This window comes from Camelina sativa, chromosome 19 (genome assembly GCF_030686135.1).
Source record: "Camelina sativa cultivar CO46 ecotype springtype chromosome 19, ASM3068613v1".
NCBI lineage: Eukaryota > Viridiplantae > Streptophyta > Magnoliopsida > Brassicales > Brassicaceae > Camelina > Camelina sativa.
In genome coordinates, this window is record NC_141898.1 from 8,843,939 (window position 1) to 8,868,146 (window position 24,208).

The window sequence follows — 24,208 nt, forward strand, 5'->3', positions numbered from 1 at the left end:
CATCAAGATCTCTGGTGCTTCACCAACCCATGCATTATTCCTCTCTCTAGTCCCTATAAAATCAAATGGAAATCAAAATTGTTCAAACCAATGAGAGCTGATAATATTCATTTGGATATTTTGGGGTCCCTTTGCTCTGCTTTTAATTTACATGCTCAAACGGCCCATGTACTAGCTACATAAAATAAAATAAGATACAAAGGCTAATCATAAGACGTTTCTTTCTCCCCTTTTTAGCTATAAAGAAAAAGGACGTAGACATGCATGGGAAGACTTTTCCCTACTTTCACATAAAAGATACACTAATTGATTTACTGATCCCATAAATGATCTATGTGTGTGTAAATGATACAATTGATAAAATTGGTGGAGATCGATTACATAAGAACAAGTAGGGAATTTCAAATTAAATATACGTGATTTGAATCCCTTCACCATATGGAGTCCATATTAAACGCTTCCTCTTGCGGTTGAGGTTGCACGTGAGACGAACTTGAACCATTTTGCATAATACTGGAGCCTCCTTGTTGAAGAGGAGATGGATTGAAATTGGGAATCATCTCTTTTGGGAAACCATAAGTGTTCCTAATTTGGAAAGCCTTGAGCAACAGAGAGTTGATTGGAGATAAAGGCGGACCAAGCAGACTTGTTGTCCAAGAAGGAAGATTAGTACTGGCCATGTTCATGTTGATGTTGACACCAGCCGTTCTTGTAGTATTGTCTTCTGAATAAACATTGCGTTGCGAATATTGATGGATATGATTATTGTAATCGATGGTTGATGAGTTTGAATTCAAATTCGGAATCTCGATATCTTCAAATTCATTTGCCATTGATGAATTCGCATCGCATGGAGATCCAAAAGATGGTTGTGAAGATTGAGGTTGTTGTTCTTGTGCTTTCTTCGTTGCCGTGCTCTTTTCGAAAACCCTACATACAACCCATTCCTCCTGAAAATTCATAGAATCAAGATTATGTATTAATCTTTTTTAAAACCAACTATTTATGATTTTTTCTTTTTAAGCTCCTGTATAATTAAGTGGGTTATTATAGGGTATACGAGTCGAGGCATGTGTCAAGACTCAAGAGTATAAAAACCCATGGTCCATAATATTTAAACAAGACTGTTTCATATATTAGGGTCCATAGAATACATGTGTATCATGATACTAATATAAATGTTAGAACTTTTATTTTCGGTTTTAGAAAGTGCATATCAATCTTCAAATTAACTACGTATGTACCTTATTTGTGGGGTTGAAGGGTTGTTTGCTCTCAAGTCTGTACTCATGCATAACCCAATTGCTTTTCTCACCTTTGGGAGCTCTTCCTTTGTAGAAAACTAGGGTTTTCTTCATCCCAACCAACACTCCACTTCGGTATATCTCTTTATCTTTTCCGGTGGTTTTCCAATATCCGGCTTCTGTTGCCCGGTTTGTCCTCAAACCGGTTGGATATTTCCGATCCCTTTGGCTAAAAAAATACCACTCTTTCTCTCCCATTGAAGCCTTGGCTACATATGTACACATTATTTTGATACCATTAGCATAGCCGCGCGCATAGGTATAAATGGGCTAATTTTAATTAGTAATCGCATCAGACATCACAATGAGCCTACGTATATACATACTATCAATTCTCTGGATAAATGTAATATAATGATCGAAGTACAATATTAATTAACCAACTAGCTAGAATTAAATTATATATATGGTATCTATTCTCCACATGTTTGGTAGGCTAGATACACCTGTATATAAACGTAGTTAGAAAATGAAATATATGGTCGCTGAAATAAACTATATATGGTTTCATTTATATAAGTTATATTAAGTGGTATATAATGCACGTATTCATCTATATATATTGTTATATAAGCGTATATTATGTCTTCTAGTGATGTTTTATGGTATGTCGTATGACTAATCCATTTTCATCCTATTTGCTGGAGACATGATTGATTGATTTTACATATAATATTTTATACTCTATGTTTTCTAAATTTATTTTATGAAAATCCATAGACAAAGAATATAGAACAGATATAGCATACCCACATATATATTCTTATCCGATCCCCAAAACTATTGTTGGACAAATTAGGGAACGCAAGTTATTTGGATATGATATAAACACGGGCGAACAGTATACAAGAAACATATCTTATAATGATTATCAAAGTATATTTACCTGGCAAATCCCAAGGTTCACACTTGTTAAGATCAACGTCGACGACAGCTTTACCGGTGAATCCAGTATCGGAGACTTTCCGACCTAGATAATGCGTTATGAGCTCCTCGTCTGTAGGATGAAATCTGAACCCTGGAGGAAGATTATCTTCCATTTTTTTCTTGTCTTCTAACTTGAGGCAACAAAAATATGGAGAATGGTTCTCCTCTCTCTCTTGAAGAAGACGAAGGAGATTGACTGCCAAAAGCTTTTCAATAATTAATGTGACATAGATGGGGTTTATATACATATATATAATTATATAACTAAACTATATATTAAAATAAATAATGATTCGTGTACCAAATACTGATCTTGAGGTAGAAGCGGCCACAGGTAGTCTTTTTCAACTGTTGATAATTACAACAGCTAACATTTTGACGATTCAAGGTATATTTCTCCACGCATACGTACCCTAGTTTTATTATTATTATTACATATGTGTGTCTAAATGACCTTATATATTTACTGTAGTGTCAAATAAAATATTTGTCGGCGTATATATTAATGTTCCTTTTAGATTACATTACTATGTTTATAAAATAACGTCCGTCTTAATATCTGCATAAAATATATAATTATAGAAACATAATGTGGATTTACGTGAGATTTGTCCAACCAACTTCACCAAATTCTACCCACCATGAAACCCTAGTGCCCAATGTAATGTGAACATGCATGCATGGCTTCTCCATTCTTTACTCGTTTCAGCAATTAATTATTATATGAGATTTATAATTCTAAATATAGACTAATCGTCAAAATTTATAAACTGTTATATCAATCTTAAAAGTATAGCGATTATAAAGGAAACGCTTCCATATTTTATCATTGCATCCCTATTACTCTATTGACACATTGCATCCATCTTACTCTATTGACACTTGTCTTTTGGCTTATCTCACACTACCATATACATCCATACAAATAAACACATGCAGTGTCCTAAAATAAAATATGTTAATATACGCTCAAGTTGGGTTTTCGGATATCAAATTGCGTTGCGACTCTTTATGCATATATACTTCGAATTGTATAACACATATTTTACGTTAAAATGTTCCGTGCAAATATTTCCTCGATTGTCGGGTGTGAACCAAAATATGGGTTTGGTGAACCCAATTATTTCTTGATACGTAGGTAAATAAAATGACCCAAATCATATATCTATCTTTCATATAAAATATCTTAGGAAACAACGAAAATTTACATACTGTATTTGGTCCCCCAAATAAACTTCATTTCTTATAATTGCAGAGAAAACATCAAAAAGATGGGATGGTTAACTTACCACGGATAAAAAAAAAGTTATTTTAGTATATGCTTTTCTTAAGTTAGTGTTTTAAGTTTAATTTAACCGACCCTAGCTAGGAGATCAAAATTTGTTCACATTGGATTATCTGGTTGAATAGAGATAGAACAGTCTATAGAGGTCATAGTTAGTTTAAGTCTTAATACAAGGTTAAAATAATTAACTCTGGAAGAGTGGTTAAATATCATACCAACCTAATGGAATGTGTATATTATATACACATATACAAGAAAATATTATTAGATATAAGTCTTAGTTTTCAAATTTGTAGTAGGCGGAGTTATTCGGAGATTTTTCTTTTTACACGGATATGTTGGTTGTCATATATGTCAATCCTACCGGTGGAATAATTTCACAATTTCCTCTCCATACTTTTCTCGTCCTTGTTTCTAGGCTTCTGGCTTTCTAGAATCACACACATCTACACATGTTAATACATTTTTATATGAATGCAGTAAGAGAGAGTTTTTTTTTTTTTTTTTTTTTTGGTAAAAGGTTAATAGATTAGTAATGATATGATCAATCATGACTCGTATATTAGTATAGTTTATATCATGACTCGTATATTAGTATAGTTTATATGAATCATGACTCGTGTATTAGTATAGTTTATTATATCATATATATTAACGGTGAAAAAATTATTACATAAACTTTTTTTTTTTAAATCAATATAGTTACAATTTGTTTGTATTATATCGAATGTTCTTTTGTTACATTATTGCCAAGTCCCTCAACTAGGTTAATACGTTACATTATCAGTATTATTTGAATCACTATCAGTGTCATATATACAATATGGATACTTGAATCAGTCATACCTTGCAACTGGTCTATTATTTACAGACTAATTACTTAAATATATAGACGTTAACATATAAAATATGATAATCAAGATGAAGTGACACCACGAAACCTCACCTTATAATTCATTTATAATCGTAAAGAGATTGGAGTCCACATAATCTATAAATTTGTCTACACGTTAGATTTTTTTTTTCTTTTCTAGTGTAGATTTTCTGTAATCCTTGAAAGTTTTGTCATTATCTACGAGAGTAAACAAACAGCCTGATTACAATGTCGTAGCCAAGAAATACAAGTTTTACAAATAACATTCGATATTATCGAAACTATTAAAGCTTAATAATGAGTTGACAAATTTATAAATTTCTCTATATATTTTGAAAAGATATAATAATGTAATGTAACTATTTCGACCAAAATGAACACATCTTTCATCTACAAATTTTATGAATATAATATGAAAATTTCCATGCTTTTGTTAGGAATTAGTGTTAGATAAATATGATAAATTCGTTCATAAGTCATAACAATAGAAATATACTAGATGTATTAATTAATCTACAGGACAGGATTTGGGATAGTTAATTAAAATTTCTGAATTTTAGCGTAAGTTCTACCGTAATTAAACAGTTTTTACTATAAAAAGGCCACGAGTACGTTGTGCTAAGGCCCATGTATTGGACCTAAAGTATAGGCCCAATATAATATCTGAACAAAACAAAGGTCCCAAAAACTCTAGAGAATCACGAAGAAGAAGACGACGACTGAAGAAGAAGAAGAGAGGAGAAGAAGCAATGGGGAGAAAGAAGGGATTACCGGAGTTCGAAGAGTCGGCGCCGGATGGATTTGATCCGGAAAATCCTTACAAGGATCCGGTGGCGATGGTTGAAATGAGAGAGCACATCGTTCGGGAGAAATGGATCCAAATCGAGAAGGCTAAGATCTTGCGGGAGAAGGTCAAATGGTGTTACCGCGTCGAAGGAGTCAATCACTATCAGAAATGCCGTCATCTTGTCCAGCAGTATCTCGACTCCACTCGTGGAGTCGGCTGGGGAAAAGACCACCGCCCTATCTTGCTTCACGGTGAGTTTATTTGTGGATGTGGATGCTTTGCTGAAACGTTTTATCTTTATCAATTTGTTCATGTCGAGCTGAATTAGCCATTTTGGTTAACACGTAGTGCCTTGATTACTAAATGTCATTTTGCAAAATTCATCGACATCATATTGGAGTGATTTTGATTGTAGCTAGTGCATTTGTGTAATTTGTTTTGCATTCTTTGTTTGATTGATGAGAGAAACTGTCATGTTGAAATTGGTTATAGTTTGATATTGATTAATCTGTGCAGGTCCCAAACCGGAGGCTGTTGAATCTGAATAATGTTGTGTACCTCATTGATCTGAGGTAAGAAGCTGGTTCTGAAAGAAGGATTGGTTTTTTTATTTTTCTTGTTGATTGAATTTGAGACAAATTCAGCATTTCTGGCTCTAAATTTGTAGTATTAATGCTTCTAGGAGCCTAATATTAGCCTCCATGCTTGTGGTTTACTAGAGTGCGTTGCCAGTTAATCAAAGGAAAGGCCTTCATTTGCTCGTTGTCTGCTAGACCTGTTAAGTGACTAGTTACTGTTCTTATATGAATTGTTAATGAATCAATCACTTATATTGATGTATCTATATTGAAGTATTTAGGAACACTGGTACTCCATCACCAAGCTAATCCTAGTAATGGCTTGCTTATGATAATCTTTAGGATGAAACATATTTTGGACCTCAACGAGTGTTGTTAGTTTAGAGTGAAACCTCTCAAGTCCACTGTTATGTTATGAGGTTATGAACTGTGCAAAATATGGATCTCGACTTGCTGTACATTATTGGTTTATTGTGCACAACCCCTGCTTGTTTCACTTTCAGCTGATACGAAGGCTTTTCTTGTTTTTTCTTTTTGGTTCTGTGATGCAGATGTCTGAGCTTTTCATGCGGGACATAAAATGGAATCTTGTCACAAGCTGCTAATGGCTCCCTGATATCTTCCAAACTCTATGCAGATTTCTCTTGTTCTTAGAAACTTGTAGGTCTTCGGACCAACACATTCCTGTAATTGAGCTTTGAGTATTGTTACACTCCACAGCACCGGTTTCTGATGATCAAATAAGTCCCGTTTCCGCTCTCTCTCTCTCTATCTCTCTCTTCGTTCCAGTTAATTTTACTTTAGTATCACAAAGTAAGAATCACAGGATAAACGAAAACAAGATCCAAAAACGGATGAGTTTCAAAGTACATAGCAAAAACCCAACATAATTCCTCAGGAAAATAGTTTAATCTTCCGTGTCTTATTCCCTCAGATAAGATATGATACGAGAGCTATCAAACTAACTTAGTTCTCATCACCACCACCAAAAAGCTTCATTTTAGACAATGGAGTTCTCAAGTACCCTTCTACTTCAAACTTCTTCGGAGAAAGCTCTCTGTACTTGGCAAACTGTTCCTTAGCTTCGACGTTCTTGTCAAGCAAACTATAGATCATACCTCGACAAAAATACGGTCTGAAATCCTTTGGATCCTCTTTTGTCAGCTGCTCGTAACTCTTCAATGCTTCATCCACGTTCTTCTGCAAGAAATGTATCTGCGCAATGATCAGTCTCACGTCTCTCGCTTCCTTCACCAAATACTCAGCCTCTGCTACAGACAACGCATCTTCCAGCCTCTGCAGCACTGCGTTTCCTTCCCCGGACCTGTCCATGAGCAATGCGTTCTCGAACAAAGCCTCGAACGACAATGGCTTTCGCTGGAGAATTTCCTCGAACACTTGGCGTGCGTTTTCCACGCGACCCATTTCACCTAATAGCCTCGCCATCAAAAACTTCCACTCTGTTTCATCTGGTTGTGCTGTTACTAGCCTCTCTAATAGCTTGAGAGCTTCCTCATCTTCTCCCTTCTCTAGCTTCTGCTGCACGAGTGATCTCAGCGTCTCCACGGCTTCAGGAGTGGAGTCTAGAAGCTCAGACAACGGCGAAGAGTCAGACAATTTCGCGTCTTTCACTTCCTCGTAGGTTTCTTCGGTAGTCGTAACCGGAGTTTCTGCTTTCACCGGTAAAGTTGCGAACTTTCCGGTCATGGAAACAGCAGCGCCGACGAGAATCCCTGATTTAGCAAAAGATTTGAGCTTTTCTGAAAGGCAATAACCGGAACCATTCTGATTCGAGCAAGCTTTGACACGAACAGAAATAAGATCGCGACGAGGAACCAGGGGTCCGGTGACCGGAGGCACTTTGACGGCGACGAAAGAAGAAATCAACGAAGAAGAAAGTGAGGAAGGAGCTGAGAGAGACGAAAACATGGCTGCCTCGTCTCAGAGCTTCAGAGTATTCTTCAATGCTTGCAGAAGCGAAATCAAAATCGAAAGAGCAATGGAGCAACTCCTCCGGATGAACAAGGCGCTAATAATGCAACGCGCTTAGCTTGGGCTCGTGAAAATTAAAGTGTATTTGGGCTTGGTTTTATATTATTGGGCTTTTTTAAAAAATTGGGTCTTTGGCCTTTTAGTTTTACAAAGGCAGATCTCCGGCGAAACAGTCTGAGATACACGGAAGAGTCAGATCAAACGCCAGCGACCAAGAAGAAAATCAAAAGCGGGCAGAAGAAGAAAGAGATAAGCTTTCACATCAGTAAGTTGAGAAAATTCATGTTTTGTTTTTGAAATCACTATCAATTTTCTTTAATCAAACCTTTTAATCCCCAAAAATCAGTAATTTTTCTGAGTTTAGGGATTTGATGAAATTTTTTTTTCTGTGATCGATAATTAATTATGTTGTGATGAATAAACCATAATTGAATCAGATTGTGAAAGGCATAAAAATGGGAAACACTTCATCGATGCTGACTCAATACGACATCGAAGAAGTCCAGAGCCATTGTCATGAACTATGTGAGATTTTCAGACAACTCCCACTTGTCTCTGTCTTTTTTTTTTTTTTTTTTTTTCTTATATGTTTTAAAGTTTAATCCTTTTGTGTGTGTTTGATTCAGTTGAGCAGCAGGAGATTCTATCTCTGTATCAAAGGTTTTGCCAGTTAGATCGTAATGCAAAGGGATTTATATCTGCTGATGAGTTTCTCTCTGTGCCTGAGTTTGCAATGAATCCACTATCTCAGGTTTTGACATTTCTTTACTCTAAAATTATGTTAAATCATGTTAGATTGAGTGAGAGCTTTTAAAAAATTTTGTTGGATGTAAAATTAACAGAGGCTGCTTAAGATGGTTGATGGTTTAAACTTCAAGGATTTTGTGGCTTTCTTGTCTGCATTTAGTGCTAAGGCGAGTCTAAGACAAAAAGTTCAACGTAAGTAGATATGTTTCCTTTGAATGGGATTTTGGGGGCAAATCTTCACTTTTCAGTTCATTGTATGGAAAGATCATTAGAACTTCTTTGTTTTCCAGTGATCTTTAAAGTCTATGATTCGGACTGCAACGGGAAGGTCTCCTTTAAAGATATAATGGAAGTGTTGCGTGACTTATCGGGATCATTCATGTCTGATGAGCAAAGAGAGGTATGATGTATAGAGAAAGTTGGCAACTTCTGAGTTTATAGAAAGTGACTGTTAAAATATAACTAAAAAGAATGAAACATCATTAATCTCTACTAAAACCTTCTTCTTATTAGCGTGTAATGGTTGTTCTGCGGAAACTCGAATGTTACCTCATTTTAACTGTTTTGTTGTTCCATTACTCATGTGACATATCAGTCAAACTCTGAGATAAATGCTAGAATATTTCCTTTTGTTCTTCGTTTGCTATTTACTCTGATCATCTTGTGATCCTATCTCTGCTTCAATCGTTATGGCTAATGATCATGAGCAGTGTTTAAAAGTCAGTGATTAATTGTTTACACCAAGTGTCTTGTGTGTGTTTTACCTTTCTGGTGCAGGAAGTGCTGAGCCAGGTTCTGAAGGAATCAGGATACACGAGTGACTCTTTCTTAACAGTGGAGGATTTCGTAAAGGTACAATTTTTGGCTTCTCGTGATTGTTGTTATCATCAGAATTTCTAGTTAATGCTCCAACTTGTCACCTTCCTAGAATCTGAAAACTGCACCTCCTTTTTCTTGTTATCTCCAATGTCACAGATCTTTGGGAGTTGTAAACCAGAGATGGACGTCGAAATCCCTGTGGATTAGGTTCATGATCACCATATATGTTCAAAACTCAAACACTCAAATCTCATCGTGTATTTTTGTCCACACTTGTTACTAGAATAATCCTTGTATTGTTTCTTCAGCATTCTTATAAAGTTTTCTAATTGTTTCCTCTGCTTAGCTTCTTCCATTAGGCTATAATAATGACATATGTTAAGACTCTAGATCCTAAATCTTTTCTTTGTCGAGAGAAAAAAAAAAAAAAAAACTTGGAAATGGAATGAATAATCACGAAATCTCCATTTTTGCATAAAGTAAAGTTGATTTTTTATAAATAAAATGTCAAAAGAAGAAGACTCTGGATTTCAACGTTTACGTGTTTGCTTATTGAAAAAAACACCTAATGAAGGTCCTAATTAGATTGACAAATTATTTGTCGACCACGTGTGACGTAACGTAACGTATTATTATTGCCCCCACACACATAAAGTCATTTATATAACTAAAGAAGGAATTAAAACGTCGTCGTTTTGCTTCATAAAGGTGACCACTTTATTCACCCACCACTTAAAAAACAGTTTCGTCAGTCAGTAAAAAATATCTTCGCCCATTCTTCTTTTCTTTTTCAAAGTAAGCTTTTCTTTGAGAATCCGTCTAGTAATGGCGGCGAAGCAAGGTTCCTTTAGGCAAGCGATACTAGAGAAACGAGAGAGGCTTCTTTCGAACAATGGATTCTCCGATTTCAGATTCACCGACATCGAATCTAACGATCTTCTCGAAGGAGGCAATAACAACAACTATGGAAGAACAACGAGGCTGTGCTGCTGCTGTTCGTGTGGTAATCTATCTGACAGAATCTCGGGAGTGTTCGACGGTGTTAAAGATGTGGCGAGGAAGGCTTGGGATATGGGAGTATCTGATCCGAGGAAGATCGTCTTCTCCGCGAAGATTGGTCTTGCTCTCATGATTGTTGCGCTTTTGATTTTTTTCCAGGAACCTAATCCGGATCTTAGCCGTTACTCTGTTTGGGCTATTCTTACTGTCGTCGTCGTCTTCGAATTCACCATCGGTATAATTTTTTTTTTTTTTTAACTATTCCCGAGGTTCCACGATTTTGGTGTTCAATCACGATTGGGTTTTTCTAAGTTTAAGAAAAAGAGTCGTGCGTTGTTGCTTACATCTAGAGAATGAATTCGTCGTTTTCTTGATTTTAAAAATTAAAAATTAAAATGCAAAGTGTTTGGTTTTGGTTGGACTGTGTGTAATTGACGATTACTGTAGTTACATCTCTAGTATTATTGTTTTGTTTTATGTGAATTTGTTGGGGGGGGGGGGTTGTTAATAGGAGCAACTCTAAGCAAAGGGTTTAATAGAGCACTTGGGACGTTATCAGCTGGAGGTCTTGCTCTTGGAATGGCTGAGCTTTCCACATTATGTGGTGACTGGGAAGAGCTCTTCTGCACTCTTAGTATCTTCTGCATTGGTAAATGTTATTATTAAATTTACCGTTGTCAATTCTTTTTACATCAGTCATTTTTGGTGTTCTCTTCTCTCTGCTTATGTATATGTTTCTGTCTGACAGGGTTTCTCGCAACTTTTATGAAACTGTATCCGGCGATGAAAGCTTATGAATACGGGTTTCGGGTTTTCTTGCTTACGTATTGCTATATTCTGATTTCTGGGTTCAGAACTGGGGAGTTCATACAAGTGGCTATCTCTCGGTTTCTGCTTATAGCTCTTGGGGCTGGTGTTAGTTTAGGTGTCAATATGTTTATCTATCCTATATGGGCTGGAGAGGATCTTCATAACCTTGTTGTCAAGAATTTTTTGAATGTTGCTACTTCCCTTGAAGGTTAGTAAAACGAATGTTTTTGGTTTTCCGAGTCTCGAGAAAAAGATGCTTGAATGGTAAAAAGAAAGGGTTTTGGCTTTGGTCTTGCAGGTTGTGTGAACGGATACCTCCGCTGTGTTGAATACGAGAGAATCCCTTCCAAAATCCTTACATACCAAGCCTCAGAGGATCCAGTTTACAAGGGTTACAGATCAGCCGTTGAATCAACCAGCCAAGAAGAATCTTTGGTAATTGTCGTTGTGGAGTCATCATCATTAAGTGTTTTTTCTATCCTTGCTTCTTGCCTCTGAATTAGTTTTTTTTGTCTCTGTTGTATTTGCAAAGATGAGTTTCGCGATATGGGAGCCGCCTCACGGACCATACAAGTCATTTAACTACCCATGGAAGAACTATGTCAAGCTCAGTGGTGCTCTCAAGCATTGTGCATTCACTGTGATGGCATTGCATGGCTGCATTCTCTCAGAAATCCAGGTAACAACATAGTATATGACTTGTTATGGATGTTTGCGTATTCGGATATTCTCTCAGATACTTGTGGAATTTAGATAGAACCAAAGTAGTAAACCAGATGTGGATACAAATCAGAATTTGAGAGATCAGTTGTTCATAATATTGAGCTTAATCTGGGAACATTTCTTCACAGGCACCAGAGGAACGGAGACAAGTTTTCCGGCAAGAACTTCAGAGAGTTGGCGTAGAAGGAGCCAAATTGTTAAGAGAGCTCGGAGAAAAGGTGAAGAAGATGGAGAAGATAGGACCAGACGACCTTCTCTTCGAAGTACACCTAGCTGCAGAAGAATTACAGCACAAGATCGACAAGAAATCTTACCTTCTCGTCAATTCCGAATGCTGGGAGATCGGAAACCGAGCCACCAAGGAATCACAAGAGCCTCAAGAAGAGCTCTCCCTCGAAGATTCAGAGAACCAAGCAACTCCAATCTACGCCTTCAAATCCCTAAGCGAGGCAGTTTTGGAGATACCAACGAGCTGGGGCGAGAAGAATCATCGTGAGCCGTTGAACCATAGACCAACTTTATCGAAACAGGTATCGTGGCCTGCACGGCTTGTGCTCCCGCCGCATCTGGAGACAACGAACGGAACTTCACCGCTGGTGGAGACGACAAAGACGTACGAAAGCGCTAGTGCATTGTCACTGGCAACATTTGCGTCTCTCCTCATTGAGTTCGTCGCTAGGTTACAGAACGTGGTCGACGCGTTCGAGGAGCTAAGCCGGACAGCTAATTTCAAGGAGCCTGAGATTGTTACCTCGACCACGGATTTAGAGTTCTCCGGAGAAAGAGTCGGACTTGTCCCCAAGATCCGCCGGTGTTTCGGAATGTAAGTTTTTAAAAATAGATGCATCGGCGTTTCAGTTAAACGCGCGAGAGATTATAGTTTGAACTTTGAACTGTTAACTGTTAACTGTAAACTAGTAACCCCCAACTCTATACAACAAAATTAGTAAAGTAATGGTAAAAAATCAGGGGCTTAACCCTTTATATCAGAAATGTGTATTGGATCATTTTCCACATTAACTCATGGGTTTGAAATCTAATTGTTCTTGGATTTTCAACCGACTGATTTATTATTTTCGTCTACTATATATCCATGATGAACTGCAGCACCCAATTTGTAAAATGTTTATTTTCTGATATTTAAGTCTAAAATCTTATGCAGAATTACTGATAATTTGATCACTAATTCACTATGTAGACTAAGAGCTTGAAGAAACTTATTCATATATCAGACATAGGAAAAGATTACGTTATATAATTGCCTTACATTTGTTTTTGGCCATGAGCCCATGCAGTATATAGATATAAGACAGGAACAACATACATGCTGTGAACAAAATAACAAAAGTTTATGAGTCAACCCATCATCCGTTGACCTGTCGGAGGAGCCATCATCTGTTGCTGCTGTGCTTGTGCATTCCCAGCCCACCCTATATTGCACCAATTGCTCAGTAGTAGTAGTACATCACTTTTTAAAACCAGCATCAGTTATAGAAAAATCTTAAATATTAAAAGCATTACTCCTAATTAAAATGAGACGCCAAAATATAAGTTTACCGATGATGGGGTCAAAACCATGGTGCTTGAGCTCACGATACTCTTGACAAAGAGCACATGGCATACAGACTAAGTGAGTGATCCAATCGGGAGCCGGAGCATCTGGTAGCCCGTATTTGTTTCGTATCTTGGCCCGGAATATGTGTGAATAGACGAAACATGCCCCGGTAAAAAATATCGCTCCGTACAACACCCCAGCTGTCGCACAAGCTGAGTAATACACATATATATAAATACATTTACACAAATGACAATGTGAGCGTGTTTTTTTTTTTTTTTGTAAAGCTTTGTGTATTTATGAATGACTTACGCGTCGCGCCTTCGTCAACGATCTCCGCAATTTGTCCGAACGTGACGCATGGAGCTAACAATGTGATCACGGCTGATCCAATATGCACAAGACCAAAAATATATATTAAGAAACCAACCGTATAATGTAATTAAAGATCGCGTTATAAAGTTATCTAACCATTTTCACTGTCGTTCATGCAATCGAAAAGTTGAGAACTCCAGCGGTTTTGTGTTTGGTAATTGACCGGTGTGCCCGTTGGTATGTTTGCCTGGTTACCAGTTGCACCGTTATGAGGAAGTACCTCGTTGTTTTGGTTAGCCGTATGTTGAACCTGAGGTTTTGCCTGATTCGGTTGGCCATCTGGTCGAGCCATAGTATTTACCCGGCTGGAGTGTGGCAACAAAAAAGGATTTCTTCTCCTTTTCTCTAAATGTTTCTATTATAATAACAAGTCTCTTAATCGTTTTTGTGAGAGCAGTATAGAGATGATGGTTTTGTTTATATAAAGTAGAGTTTTTCACAAGTTGAATAAGTTTAAACTTTCTTGAGATGGTGGGCTCTAGTATATAACTAAATTCATAAGTGTATGTGATTTCTATGAAACATTATTCCCCAGACTAGTTTGGCTGTCACCATTCTTAAAAAAACAAAAACAAAAAACAAATGCAACCGTTTATTTTGTAATCAAATTTGAAGAAGTTGATTATCAATCAAAAAAAAAAAAAAAAAAAAAATCTGTAATCAATTTAATAAGATCCGCCATCATAGGTGAGGATAATGAAAAGTGTATATGCGAATACACAGATTCAGATGATTGCGTACACAGATTCAGGATTGCAAAATATGTGTGGATATGGTAACTTTAACTTGAAAACCTTTTTGATATCGCAAAACAGGAAATGGATACAATCATTGTTTATCATATTGGTTTTGGAATATTATTGGCTTCTATATTGCTTATTGGAGTTGGACCAACTGGTGGTTTTGATTAAATGTAGAAACCAAAAAATAAAACTGCAACTAACTTTCTGAAAGAAATGATAGAATGATAATTGATATTGGTAAACATGATTTACGCACTAACATATGTTTAGTTTAATTTGCTTAGTCAAAAGTCAAAACTTGGAATGACCTTGACTTGTCCAAATAGTTGACGTTTCAAATACAGCTCTGATAAAACTGACGGTTTTTATAAGCCCTCTTGGAAGTAAAAAAAAAATGACGATTTTCTAATTCTATGATATCAAATCAAAATAAACAAATATTGATAAAACTGAAAATAAATTAAACTAATGTGGTCATTATGAATACTACACTCAAAAGTGCTCTTTTCCATGAACCACTTATTTAATTTAAATCATTGATGCAAAACATAAAACTTTGAAATCAACCCATCATTTTCTGACTCATAGGAGCAGCCATCTTCCGTTGCACATTCCCATCCCACCCTGTTACATAAAGAGAAGTTTGTGTTATTGAGGCTCGGGTTATAATTTATTGGGCATTTGAAAAAAAGGGTACATATAACAAGGTCAACAGATTAAAAAAATGCAGTTACCAATAGAGGGGTCAACACCACGGTTTTTGAGTTCACGGTATTCTTGACAAAGAGCACAACGGTCACAAAAGCAGTGAGTGAGGCAATCCGAACCTGGAGACTCTGGTAACCCGAATTTGCGTCGGATCTTAGTCCGGTAAGTGCATGATAACAAGCAAGGTAAGGCGACCACAAAACTTCGCAGCACGTAAGATAACCCACATCTCTTACAACCTAAAAAATAATTTTGTATATACAACGTTACATGAGTCACACAAATTTCTATATGTCTGTCTAACAAATAAGGACATATTCACAAGTAAATGAATATCTGTATTACCGCTCCTTCAGCGATCCATCCAAAAGTGACGCACGGGCAGCAAAATGTGAGGCAAGCTTATCAAACGTAATTAATGCACAACAAAACGATGAAATTTAAATCATTGTATAATCCTGACAATAGATCAAAGGACAACTTGATCAAATTTATATAGAGATTCTTACTAGTTTCGACGTCATCCATGCAGCTGAAAAGACCCGAAGTCCATTGGTTTTCCATTGTAAAGTAATATTGGATTTTATTCTTCTGCCTAGCTTGAACCAAAACTTGCGTCTTTGGTCGATCTTATTATAAAAAGCTGCGAGATCGTAAATCAGTTAGGAGTTTTAGAAGAGAATGTTTTTTGATTATTTGTTGTGAAATGCTTTAAGAATGGAGGGTGGATATGTATGGTTGATGGTGTCGCTTCGAGACACACCACAAAGGTTTAATCTTTAGTACATTTCAGTTTCGGAAACAAAATAAAAAAAGTTGTAAAAAGAGACATAAAACATTGCAAAATATTCTGAACTCCTTAATTAGTATATTGCACTTTTTCAAAATGAGGAAATTTTTTGATAAATTGATTTCTTCGTTTATGGAAGGTGAGAGATTTTAGGGATTGTGAGAGATTTTAGACTAGTGTAAATGTTATGTAAACTCGTTTTTGGATCGGATCAATTAATATATATATATATATATATATATATAAGGTGAGAAATACAATTTAATTTTATGAGTAAGAAAGTTTTAGATATAATATATGTGAATGAATTTTTTTTGTTACTAATTGCATATTTATATCCTTAAATGGCTAAAATTTTCAACAAAACTAGTTTAATTTTGAGAGTATGTAATGTATGTAATCTGGTTTTATATGTAAAATAATACTACTTGTAAATGGGAACAAAAAGAAAAAACTCTCCTAAAATTGTTTAACGAGTGTTGAAATGTAAAAAGCATTAAATAATAAAATAGTCATAACAAAATCTGACAAATGTTTTTCAACTTAAATGCAATAAAAAATAATTCTCCTTACCAAAAAAAACAATAACATGAAATAATTCTACGAGTGTAGCAAACATATGGGCCTATGAATAGGGATTATAGTTTGAAATTTGAACTGTAAACGTAAACTAGTAACCCCAACTCTAGACAACAAATTTAATAAAATAATGGTAAAAAATCAGGGGCTTTTTTTAAGCCCTTTATATCAGAAATGTGTATTGGACCATCTTCCACATTAACTCATGGGTTTAAAATCTATTTTTTCTTAAATTTTCAACCGACTGATTTATTATTTTCGTCTACTATATCGTAAATGCATGATAAACTGCAGCACCCAATCTGTAATAAATAAATAAAATGTATATTTTCTGAATCTTAAGTCTACAATCTTATGCATGAGTTACTGATAATTTGATCACTATATGTAGATTAAGTACTTGAAGAAACTTATTCATTATCAGAAATAGGAAGAGATTACGTGAAATTCACACTCATGGTTTGTCCATGGGCTCCCACAACAATGAAATCAGTGCTTTACACTCGAAATCATTGAATTGTTTATTTTAATAAATAAGTGGTTCATGGAGTATTTGTTTATTTTAATAAATGAAAACCATATGAACTGAAAATAGATCAAACAATGTGGTCAATATAAAAATACACTCGAAAGTGCTCTTTTCCATGAACCACTTATTTAATTTAAATCATTGATGCAAAACATAAATTATAAAACTTTGAAATCAACCCATCATCCGCTGACTCATAGGAGCGGCCATCATCCGTTGCACATTCCCTTCCCACCCTGTCACATCAAAGAGAAGTTTGTGTAATTCAGGCTTGGATTATAATTTATTGGGCATTTGAAAAAAGAAAAGGTACATATAACAAGGTCAACAGATTTAAAAAAGGCAATTTACCAATAGAAGGGTCAACACCACGGTTTTTGAGTTCACGGTATTCTTGGCAAAGAGCACAACATTCACAAAAGCAGTGAGTGAGGCAATCCGAAGCTGGAGACTCTGGTAACCCGAATATGCTTCGGATCTTAGTCCGGTAAGTGCATGAGAACAAGCAAGGTAAGGCGACCACAAAACATATCAGCCCGTAAAATACCCCACATCTCTTACAACCTAGAATATAACGTTACATAAAACACACAAATTTTGTATACGTCTAAAAATACGATAAAGGACATATTCAGGACCTCAGGTAAATGAATGTATATGACTTACCGGTCCTTCCTTCGTCGGCAATGTCAGCGATCCTTCCAAAAGTGACGCACGGACAGAAAAATGTGAGGCAAGCTTATCCAACGTAACGCACACCAAAACGAAGAAATTAAGAATCATTGTATAATCTTGACAGTAGATCAAATTAAAGGACAACTTGATCAATTTTATATAGAAATTTTTACCTGTTTCGACGTCCTCCGTGCAGCTGCCAAGACCCGAAGTCCATTGGTTTTCCATTGTAAAGTAATATTGGATTTGTTCTTCTGCCTAGCTTGAACTTGCGCCTTTGGTTGATCTTATAATAAAAGCTGAGAGCCCGTAAATCAGTTAGGATTTTTAGACGATATTTTCTGATTGTCTGTTGTGAAATGCTTTAAGAATGGAGGGTGGGTATATATATGGTTGATGGTGTCGCTTCGAGACACACCACAAAGGTTTAATTTTTCAGTACATTTCACTTTCGGAAACAAAATCGTAAAAGTTGTAAATATTCTTCCTCCCTTAATCAGTACATTGGACTTTATTAAAATGAGAAACTTTTTTGATAAATGATTTGTTCTTTATCGTGTAACTTTTATGTAAACGCGTTTTTGGATTGGGTTAATCAATATAAGGATGGTAAGAGATACAACTAATTTAATTTTATGTCCAAGAAATTTTTTTAAAATATATGTATATATATATATATATGAACGATTTTTTTCTTACCAAGTTTATATATATATATATATATATATATATATATATATTTATGTCCTTAAATGGCTAAAATTTTCAAATTAGTTTAGTTTTGAGAGTATGTAATGTAATATTCTGGTTTTATATGTAAATTCTCCTAGATTTAACGAGTGTTGAAATGTAAAATCTGACAAATGTTTTTCAACTTAAATGCAATAAAACTAAAATAATTCTACTACTGTAGCATATATATGGGCCTATGAATGACTCAAGGATTAGCCCATTGGTTATTATATAGCTTTGGATTTTTGAAAATTTGAAGCCTGTTTAAGGCAGAAGAGAGAAAATACAAAAGCAGGGACGTTTAAGTAACAAATTACTATTTTACCACCAAAGAAAAGAAAAAAAAACTCTAAATGTATCAGCAGATCCGATCGGAGGAGTAAAAAAAAATAAACAACAAACAAAACTCAGAAAAATTCATAAACTCGATTTCGAAAGCACAGAAACTTTTCGTCGTATTGAAGTAGGATTTGCTTGTGAGTTCATCGGAGAAACGAGATCGGGGTCCGAATACGAGTACAATGGAGGCTTTGCAAGATGGATCGGAGAGAGATAAAACTCCTCCGCCTCCTTCTTCCTCGTCTTCTTCCTCCTCTCCCATTCCTGTCGTCACCAATTTTTGGAAAGGTTTGTTTCAGATTTATGTTTAATCTCAACGTTTGCTTCGACTCGCAGTGAAAGCTGAGTTCGAGCTTGTTTAGTAGTAGGAGAAATTCCTTGGTTAGATTTATTTATTTTGGATTTTGGTGGAAGTAGTAAGGCCGAATCAAAATTAGAGACGGTGATTGATGTTACTGAGAATGCAATGGTAGTTTAGTGTGATCGGATTGAGAAGTTTCATCTTTGATTATCACGTGACATGGAAACCAGTCTCAATTCTAGAACTGGTTGTGTGGTTCGTTGCTGTTTATCAGATTTGATTAGGCATTTGCTAAATGTATCATCAGTCTTTCAAAATATTTGTTTCAGAATTTGATTTGGAGAAGGAGAAAAGTCTACTTGATGAGCAAGGGCTTCGAATAGCTGAAAACCAAGAAAACAGCCAGAAGAATCGGCGTAAGCTTGCAGAGAGCACGCGAGGTACTTTTTTTGGTTTCACCTTTTATTTCGCTTAATACTATGGGAATCTAATAACTAGTTCCAACTAAACGTACCTTGATGTTTTCTTAGGCCATTCAGTTGGATGAATATAATAGGAGATGTTAACATATTCTATGGTTTATGTTGGTAACAGACTTCAAGAAAGCGTCGCCTGAGGACAAACTTAGTATGTTCAATTCTCTGCTCAAGGGATATCAAGAAGAAGTAGATAATATTACCAAGAGGGCCAAATTTGGGGAGAATGCTTTCCTAAATATCTATCAGAAGCTCTATGAAGCACCAGATCCATTTCCTGCTCTTGCCTCTATTGCTGTAATTCTCCACTTACCTAGTGTTAGCAGAATAGAAACCTAAAGTCCTCTAGCTTAATGATATGCAGCTGAACTTACTAATTGTTGTATTCCAGGAGCAAGATCGTAAATTATCTGAAGTGGAATCTGAGAATCGAAAAATGAAAGTTGAGCTTGAGGAATTTAGGACAGAAGCAACTCATCTGAAAAATCAGCAGGCGACAATAAGAAGGCTAGAAGAACGGAACCGCCAGCTTGAGCAGCAGGTCATCTTGCTTTGAACCTTTTGTTTTAATTGGTATAGGGACAAAACTAAACGAATGTAACAGTCTGTAAACAACAGCTTCCTCGAATGCTTGAGCCTATTCTGGGAGGTCAAATGCAAACTTATGCACTGAGTCAGAAAGACGAGTTATATAGAGATGCTATTTCGTGATCTTGTAACGGACAACTTTCGAAGATTAACAGTGATATCGTGTTGTTGTATTTTGGATATAGATGGAAGAAAAAATCAAAGAGGTTGTTGAAATCAAGCAACGAAATCTGGCTGAGGAAAACCAGAAAACGATGGAGCTTTTGAAGGATAGGTAAAAATAATTTATTTTCTGAATGTTTTGGGTATTTATAGGCAGTTTTGGAGCTAGCACTAACCTTTACATATTCATCTTTTATACAGGGAGCAAGCTTTGCAAGATCAGTTAAGGCAAGCAAAAGACAGCGTCTCCACTATGCAAAAATTGCATGAGCTAGCACAGAGCCAGCTTTTTGAACTCCGTGCTCAGTCAGGTTGTGCATTGAGCGTTAACACGGTCACTCATTTTGTGCTTTCATAATTGGAATGGTCTCCCTAATCAATACGCATCCATAACATTTTCAGTTTTTGTTTCACGTTTTCTTTGTCCCTTCTTAAATTATTAATACATCTTTCTTTTGTCTAAATTATCAGATGAAGAAACGGCAGCGAAGCAATCTGAAGTTGGTCTATTGATGGATGAAGTGGAGCGTGCTCAAACCCGCCTCCTTACTCTTGAGAGGGAAAAGGTCTTTCACAGAATGCTCTCTTGATGTAATGTTTGAATTAAGGGAATGCTTGAAGATAAACTGGGTATTTTTGCACTCTAATTTTGTTTATTGGGTTTTGACAGGGACATCTGCGTTCTCAGCTGCAAACAGCTAATGAAGATACTGATAATAAGAAAAGGTGAGGTGACGCTTATGCATCCATATAACAAGGAACATAATTTCAAGTTGGTCTTATCTAATTTTTTGCTTTGTTTGATTTTTTTGTTGTGCTCGCTGCAGTGACAATGTTGATTCGAATAGTATGCTGGAGAACTCTTTAACTGCAAAAGAGAAAATTATTTCAGAGCTTAATATGGAGATTCACAATGTTGAGACAGCTCTAGCAAATGAACGAGAAAGTCATGTTGCCGAAATAAAGAAATTCAATTCGTTGCTCAATAAAAAGGTGAAATTTGTGATATGCTTTGTCTTTATGCTAATAATTTATACTTTTTTTTTTTGGAAATCAGTTTCCTATCGCTTTCCATGGTCTAATGTTAGCCTGTCGTCATTTTAATTATATTAAACCAGGATACTATCATTGAAGAGATGAAGAAAGAGCTTCAAGAAAGACCATCAGCAAAATTAGTTGATGATCTGCGCAAAAAAGTGAAAATTCTGCAGGTATTCATCATTTCTACTATTTTTTGGTGCTCCCTTAGTTTCCCTCCTAATTGACATATTGCCACAGACCCAAGGATCCATTTGCTTGTTCTTTCTGGTAATAATATTATCAAGTATGGTGTAATGCCATTTTTGCATATTAGGCTGTAGGTTACAATTCAATTGAGGCTGAAGACTGGGATGCTGCTACCACTGGTGAAGAGATGAGCAAAATGGAGTCGCTTCTTCTTGATAAAAACAGAAAAATGGAACATGAGGTCACTCAGTTAAAGGTACATAAACTTCTACGGAATGAACCACCTCCATCTGTAATTTTGTATCTTCGTTGCCCTTTCCCGCTTCATTGACATGAACATACACAAGTCGATGTCATTGGTTAATTAATACCGCCTCTTCTCCCAGGTTCAACTTTCTGAGAAAACTTCCTTGCTTGAAAAGGCTGAAGCCAAGGGAGAAGAACTGACAGCAAAGGTTAATGAACAACAAAGACTGATACAAAAGTTGGAGGATGATATTTTGAAGGTACGTAAGAATGTGTAGTTACCATTTTAAGGTAACTGTGCTAGTGAAGCGGAAAACCCAGATCAAAGTCTTTGACTATACTTAAAACCTTGTTTACTTGTTACATAGGGTTACAGTTCAAAAGAACGAAAAGGTGCTCTGTTTAATGAGTGGGAGTTCTCAGAATCAGGTGTGGCCGAGCAGTCTGAGGTACTTCTATCTGACCTATGTATATGAATCATGTAATTTCTCATTCAACACTCGTGAAGCTGAGAAAATTCCCCATTAGAAAAGGGAAAGCATCGAATCATTCAGAATTAAGATCTAGATAACCAATAACATATGTAGCTTTAAGTTCTCTACTAGAAATTTTAGATTGTCTAACGTGTATGCTGACTCGGCCTTCTATTTATGGCGTGAATGAAAATATAGCCAGGAATTTTGGTAAAAAATATACTATATTACTATGATTTAAGTTTTTCTTCAAACTATCGTTGAGCTTTGTTGCCTAAACATCTGAAAATTTTCATATGACTAGAGGGGTATTTCCAAGATATAGTGTTTATATATACCTCACACAAACTAATAATCTTATCACTTATTAATGCTCTTTATCTGTTGTCTGTTTCTTTATGATTAGCCTATGGATCAGAAGCATGTTCCATCAGACCAAGATCAGAGTTCAATGCTAAAAGTTATCTGCAGCCAAAGAGATCGGTTCCGAGCACGATTACGGGAAACAGAAGAGGTACTGTGTAGTACATAGAAAATATCATCTTTCTTCTCTCTCGAGATAAATTTATTTGAACTGTATATTCTGGATTCTCTTGACGTTGCAGGAAATAAGGCGATTAAAAGAGAAGATAGGCTTTCTCACAGACGAATTGGAGAAGACCAAAGCTGACAACGTCAAACTCTATGGAAAAATCCGTTATGTCCAAGACTATAACCAGGATAAAGTTGTTTCACGGGGATCAAAAAAGGTATTTCTTTTCTGCATTGCATTCCCCTTAAACCTTTCTCTCTTGTGCTCGGGGTTTTACCCATGGTTGACCAATGACATCGTTCTCCAATCTCAGTATGTGGAAGATCTTGAAAGTGGATTCAGCTCGGATGTCGAATCAAAATACAAGAAAATCTACGAGGATGACATTAACCCTTTTGCAGCATTCTCTAAAAAGGTTTTTAAAAAAGCATTCTCCTACTGTTGACACAAACCTTAGATTCTTTTCTCATTCTACTCTTTACATATGCGACTATTCATGTGTTCCGTAGGAAAGAGAGCAACGGATCAAAGATTTGGGAATCAGAGATCGGATTACACTCAGCAGTGGTCGCTTCCTTCTAGGAAACAAGTAAGCATCTCGCTCTTAAGTGTGATCATATTCAAACTCGATCACACAATCATCGATATTTAATTCAACAATTGGACCTTTCAGATACGCAAGGACCTTTTCTTTCTTCTACACAATAGGATTGCACGTACTTGTCTTCACTTGTCTCTACCGTATGTCAGCTTACAGCTATCTCAGGTAAACCCACCAAACCTACCAATTTTGGTTTTGTTTTATGTTTGTTATCTGTCCATTATGTGATTGATTTTATTTAATTTATTCTTTTTGTTTTGGTTAGCCATGGAGCAGAGGAGAATCTGATGACAGATGCAACCACAAACCTCCCTCACGGTCATTAAGCTCTCACCCTAAACTTCTTCGTTTTCGGTCGTTGTGTTTTCGGTCTTGTTAGTGTTCACTGGGCAAATTTATAACGGTTGAATTATCATATCTGTTGTACAGAAAGATCCGAATCTTCAAATACATATATAAAGCCACAGAAAAAAATGCTTACTTAAAAAACTTAAGGTAATCGTCAAAAAAAGACGGCCACGAGAGAGTTGTTACTTATTACATCCGTTCATATACATAGACTTTGTGGTCTGTTTTACCTTTTCTTCTAACCAACGGTGACAAGAATAACAACCAACATTAAATGAGAAAGCAAACAGACATGAAAAATGCAGGACAACACATCCGATAGGAATGATCTTTTCTTACTTTTCCAATTCATGAGATACAACAAAAAAAATGAAAGTCGTCGCT

General features: G+C 36.0%; 9 protein-coding genes across 13 annotated transcripts; 4 read left to right on the plus strand and 5 right to left on the minus strand.

The window, feature by feature from the left end:
• Positions 1 to 204: 204 nt before the first annotated feature.
• Positions 205 to 2,483, minus strand: LOC104765702 (NAC domain-containing protein 45-like). The gene is made up of 3 exons (XM_010489463.3): positions 2,191 to 2,483; positions 1,245 to 1,513; positions 205 to 950 (listed from the first exon to the last, which is right to left on the minus strand). The coding sequence occupies exons 1-3, from the start codon at positions 2,477 to 2,479 to the stop codon at positions 432 to 434; spliced, it is 1,077 nt and encodes a 358-aa protein (XP_010487765.2). The 5' UTR covers positions 2,480 to 2,483; the 3' UTR covers positions 205 to 431.
• A 2,553-nt stretch (positions 2,484 to 5,036) lies between these two features.
• On the plus strand, positions 5,037 to 6,514 carry LOC104765703 (NADH dehydrogenase [ubiquinone] 1 beta subcomplex subunit 10-B). Of its 2 annotated transcripts, none has more exons than XM_087502387.1 (3): positions 5,037 to 5,428; positions 5,694 to 5,749; positions 5,860 to 6,514. In XM_087502387.1, the coding sequence occupies exons 1-2, from the start codon at positions 5,140 to 5,142 to the stop codon at positions 5,723 to 5,725; spliced, it is 321 nt and encodes a 106-aa protein (XP_087358513.1). In that variant the 5' UTR covers positions 5,037 to 5,139; the 3' UTR covers positions 5,726 to 5,749; positions 5,860 to 6,514. The 2 variants fall into 2 exon arrangements, with proteins under 2 accessions (XP_087358513.1, XP_010487766.2); XM_010489464.2 differs by having other exon boundaries at positions 6,307 to 6,514.
• A 24-nt stretch (positions 6,515 to 6,538) lies between these two features.
• On the minus strand, positions 6,539 to 7,906 carry LOC104765704 (protein SLOW GREEN 1, chloroplastic). Its single transcript, XM_010489466.3, has one exon. It carries the CDS (start codon positions 7,682 to 7,684, stop codon positions 6,722 to 6,724), a length of 963 nt encoding a protein of 320 aa, XP_010487768.2. The 5' UTR covers positions 7,685 to 7,906; the 3' UTR covers positions 6,539 to 6,721.
• On the plus strand, positions 7,890 to 9,656 carry LOC104765705 (uncharacterized). Its single transcript, XM_010489467.3, has 7 exons — positions 7,890 to 8,012; positions 8,185 to 8,272; positions 8,374 to 8,498; positions 8,590 to 8,686; positions 8,785 to 8,894; positions 9,272 to 9,346; positions 9,470 to 9,656. Exons 2-7 carry the CDS (start codon positions 8,203 to 8,205, stop codon positions 9,518 to 9,520), a joined length of 528 nt encoding a protein of 175 aa, XP_010487769.1. The 5' UTR covers positions 7,890 to 8,012; positions 8,185 to 8,202; the 3' UTR covers positions 9,521 to 9,656.
• A 351-nt stretch (positions 9,657 to 10,007) lies between these two features.
• LOC104765706 (aluminum-activated malate transporter 9) lies at positions 10,008 to 12,838 on the plus strand. Of its 2 annotated transcripts, none has more exons than XM_010489468.3 (6): positions 10,008 to 10,547; positions 10,824 to 10,961; positions 11,061 to 11,330; positions 11,421 to 11,557; positions 11,655 to 11,801; positions 11,974 to 12,838. In XM_010489468.3, exons 1-6 carry the CDS (start codon positions 10,139 to 10,141, stop codon positions 12,670 to 12,672), a joined length of 1,800 nt encoding a protein of 599 aa, XP_010487770.1. In that variant the 5' UTR covers positions 10,008 to 10,138; the 3' UTR covers positions 12,673 to 12,838. The 2 variants fall into 2 exon arrangements, with proteins under 2 accessions (XP_010487770.1, XP_010487771.1); XM_010489469.3 differs by having other exon boundaries at positions 10,872 to 10,961.
• Positions 12,839 to 13,052: 214 nt separating this feature from the next.
• LOC104767613 (protein PLANT CADMIUM RESISTANCE 5) lies at positions 13,053 to 14,230 on the minus strand. The gene is made up of 4 exons (XM_010491613.3): positions 13,872 to 14,230; positions 13,713 to 13,784; positions 13,403 to 13,612; positions 13,053 to 13,275 (listed from the first exon to the last, which is right to left on the minus strand). Exons 1-4 carry the CDS (start codon positions 14,065 to 14,067, stop codon positions 13,202 to 13,204), a joined length of 552 nt encoding a protein of 183 aa, XP_010489915.3. The 5' UTR covers positions 14,068 to 14,230; the 3' UTR covers positions 13,053 to 13,201.
• Positions 14,231 to 15,080: 850 nt separating this feature from the next.
• Positions 15,081 to 15,950, minus strand: LOC104765707 (protein PLANT CADMIUM RESISTANCE 7-like). Of its 2 annotated transcripts, none has more exons than XM_010489470.2 (4): positions 15,736 to 15,950; positions 15,571 to 15,627; positions 15,253 to 15,468; positions 15,081 to 15,142 (listed from the first exon to the last, which is right to left on the minus strand). In XM_010489470.2, exons 1-4 carry the CDS (start codon positions 15,788 to 15,790, stop codon positions 15,081 to 15,083), a joined length of 390 nt encoding a protein of 129 aa, XP_010487772.1. In that variant the 5' UTR covers positions 15,791 to 15,950. The 2 variants fall into 2 exon arrangements, with proteins under 2 accessions (XP_010487772.1, XP_087356668.1); XM_087500542.1 differs by having other exon boundaries at positions 15,253 to 15,480.
• A 1,186-nt stretch (positions 15,951 to 17,136) lies between these two features.
• Positions 17,137 to 18,158, minus strand: LOC104765708 (PLAC8 family protein). Its single transcript, XM_010489471.3, has 4 exons — positions 17,973 to 18,158; positions 17,791 to 17,862; positions 17,476 to 17,688; positions 17,137 to 17,360 (listed from the first exon to the last, which is right to left on the minus strand). Exons 1-4 carry the CDS (start codon positions 18,025 to 18,027, stop codon positions 17,299 to 17,301), a joined length of 402 nt encoding a protein of 133 aa, XP_010487773.1. The 5' UTR covers positions 18,028 to 18,158; the 3' UTR covers positions 17,137 to 17,298.
• A 683-nt stretch (positions 18,159 to 18,841) lies between these two features.
• On the plus strand, positions 18,842 to 24,194 carry LOC104765709 (protein CASP). Of its 2 annotated transcripts, XM_010489472.3 has the most exons (19): positions 18,842 to 19,158; positions 19,501 to 19,611; positions 19,766 to 19,944; positions 20,039 to 20,188; positions 20,421 to 20,509; positions 20,599 to 20,708; positions 20,869 to 20,963; positions 21,068 to 21,123; positions 21,225 to 21,390; positions 21,516 to 21,608; positions 21,752 to 21,880; positions 22,011 to 22,130; positions 22,239 to 22,319; positions 22,750 to 22,857; positions 22,949 to 23,092; positions 23,189 to 23,290; positions 23,385 to 23,464; positions 23,549 to 23,641; positions 23,742 to 24,194. In XM_010489472.3, exons 1-19 carry the CDS (start codon positions 19,053 to 19,055, stop codon positions 23,800 to 23,802), a joined length of 2,073 nt encoding a protein of 690 aa, XP_010487774.1. In that variant the 5' UTR covers positions 18,842 to 19,052; the 3' UTR covers positions 23,803 to 24,194. The 2 variants fall into 2 exon arrangements, 1 of the variants encoding a protein (XP_010487774.1); XR_015591016.1 differs by lacking the exons at positions 23,385 to 23,464; positions 23,549 to 23,641; positions 23,742 to 24,194 and having other exon boundaries at positions 18,847 to 19,158; positions 22,957 to 23,092; positions 23,189 to 23,246.
• Positions 24,195 to 24,208: the final 14 nt, after the last annotated feature.

Coding starts and splice junctions, on each gene's coding strand:
- LOC104765704 (XM_010489466.3), bottom strand. CDS start 7,684: ATGTTTTCGTCTCTCTCAGCTCCTTCCTCACTTTCTTCTTCGTTGATT.
- LOC104765702 (XM_010489463.3), bottom strand. CDS start 2,479: ATGTATATAAACCCCATCTATGTCACATTAATTATTGAAAAGCTTTTG. Junction 1,514..2,190: donor TGAACCTTGGGATTTGCCAG/GTAAATATACTT, acceptor GTACATATGTAG/CCAAGGCTTCAATGGGAGAG. Junction 951..1,244: donor CCTTCAACCCCACAAATAAG/GTACATACGTAG, acceptor ATGAATTTTCAG/GAGGAATGGGTTGTATGTAG.
- LOC104765705 (XM_010489467.3), top strand. CDS start 8,203: ATGGGAAACACTTCATCGATGCTGACTCAATACGACATCGAAGAAGTC. Junction 8,687..8,784: donor TCTAAGACAAAAAGTTCAAC/GTAAGTAGATAT, acceptor TTTGTTTTCCAG/TGATCTTTAAAGTCTATGAT. Junction 8,895..9,271: donor TGTCTGATGAGCAAAGAGAG/GTATGATGTATA, acceptor TTTCTGGTGCAG/GAAGTGCTGAGCCAGGTTCT.
- LOC104765708 (XM_010489471.3), bottom strand. CDS start 18,027: ATGGAAAACCAATGGACTTCGGGTCTTGGCAGCTGCACGGAGGACGTC. Junction 17,689..17,790: donor TGCCGACGAAGGAAGGACCG/GTAAGTCATATA, acceptor GTTATATTCTAG/GTTGTAAGAGATGTGGGGTA. Junction 17,361..17,475: donor TGGTGTTGACCCTTCTATTG/GTAAATTGCCTT, acceptor TTGATGTGACAG/GGTGGGAAGGGAATGTGCAA.
- LOC104765707 (XM_087500542.1), bottom strand. CDS start 15,790: ATGGAAAACCAATGGACTTCGGGTCTTTTCAGCTGCATGGATGACGTC. Junction 15,628..15,735: donor CATGGATGACGTCGAAACTA/GTAAGAATCTCT, acceptor ACGTTTGATAAG/CTTGCCTCACATTTTGCTGC. Junction 15,143..15,252: donor TGGTGTTGACCCCTCTATTG/GTAACTGCATTT, acceptor TTTATGTAACAG/GGTGGGATGGGAATGTGCAA.
- LOC104765703 (XM_087502387.1), top strand. CDS start 5,140: ATGGGGAGAAAGAAGGGATTACCGGAGTTCGAAGAGTCGGCGCCGGAT. Junction 5,429..5,693: donor CCGCCCTATCTTGCTTCACG/GTGAGTTTATTT, acceptor TAATCTGTGCAG/GTCCCAAACCGGAGGCTGTT.
- LOC104767613 (XM_010491613.3), bottom strand. CDS start 14,067: ATGGCTCGACCAGATGGCCAACCGAATCAGGCAAAACCTCAGGTTCAA. Junction 13,785..13,871: donor CATGAACGACAGTGAAAATG/GTTAGATAACTT, acceptor ATATTGGATCAG/CCGTGATCACATTGTTAGCT. Junction 13,613..13,712: donor CGTTGACGAAGGCGCGACGC/GTAAGTCATTCA, acceptor TGTATTACTCAG/CTTGTGCGACAGCTGGGGTG.
- LOC104765709 (XM_010489472.3), top strand. CDS start 19,053: ATGGAGGCTTTGCAAGATGGATCGGAGAGAGATAAAACTCCTCCGCCT. Junction 20,510..20,598: donor ATGGAGCTTTTGAAGGATAG/GTAAAAATAATT, acceptor TCTTTTATACAG/GGAGCAAGCTTTGCAAGATC. Junction 22,320..22,749: donor GTGTGGCCGAGCAGTCTGAG/GTACTTCTATCT, acceptor CTTTATGATTAG/CCTATGGATCAGAAGCATGT.
- LOC104765706 (XM_010489468.3), top strand. CDS start 10,139: ATGGCGGCGAAGCAAGGTTCCTTTAGGCAAGCGATACTAGAGAAACGA. Junction 10,548..10,823: donor CGTCTTCGAATTCACCATCG/GTATAATTTTTT, acceptor GGTTGTTAATAG/GAGCAACTCTAAGCAAAGGG. Junction 11,558..11,654: donor CCAGCCAAGAAGAATCTTTG/GTAATTGTCGTT, acceptor GTATTTGCAAAG/ATGAGTTTCGCGATATGGGA.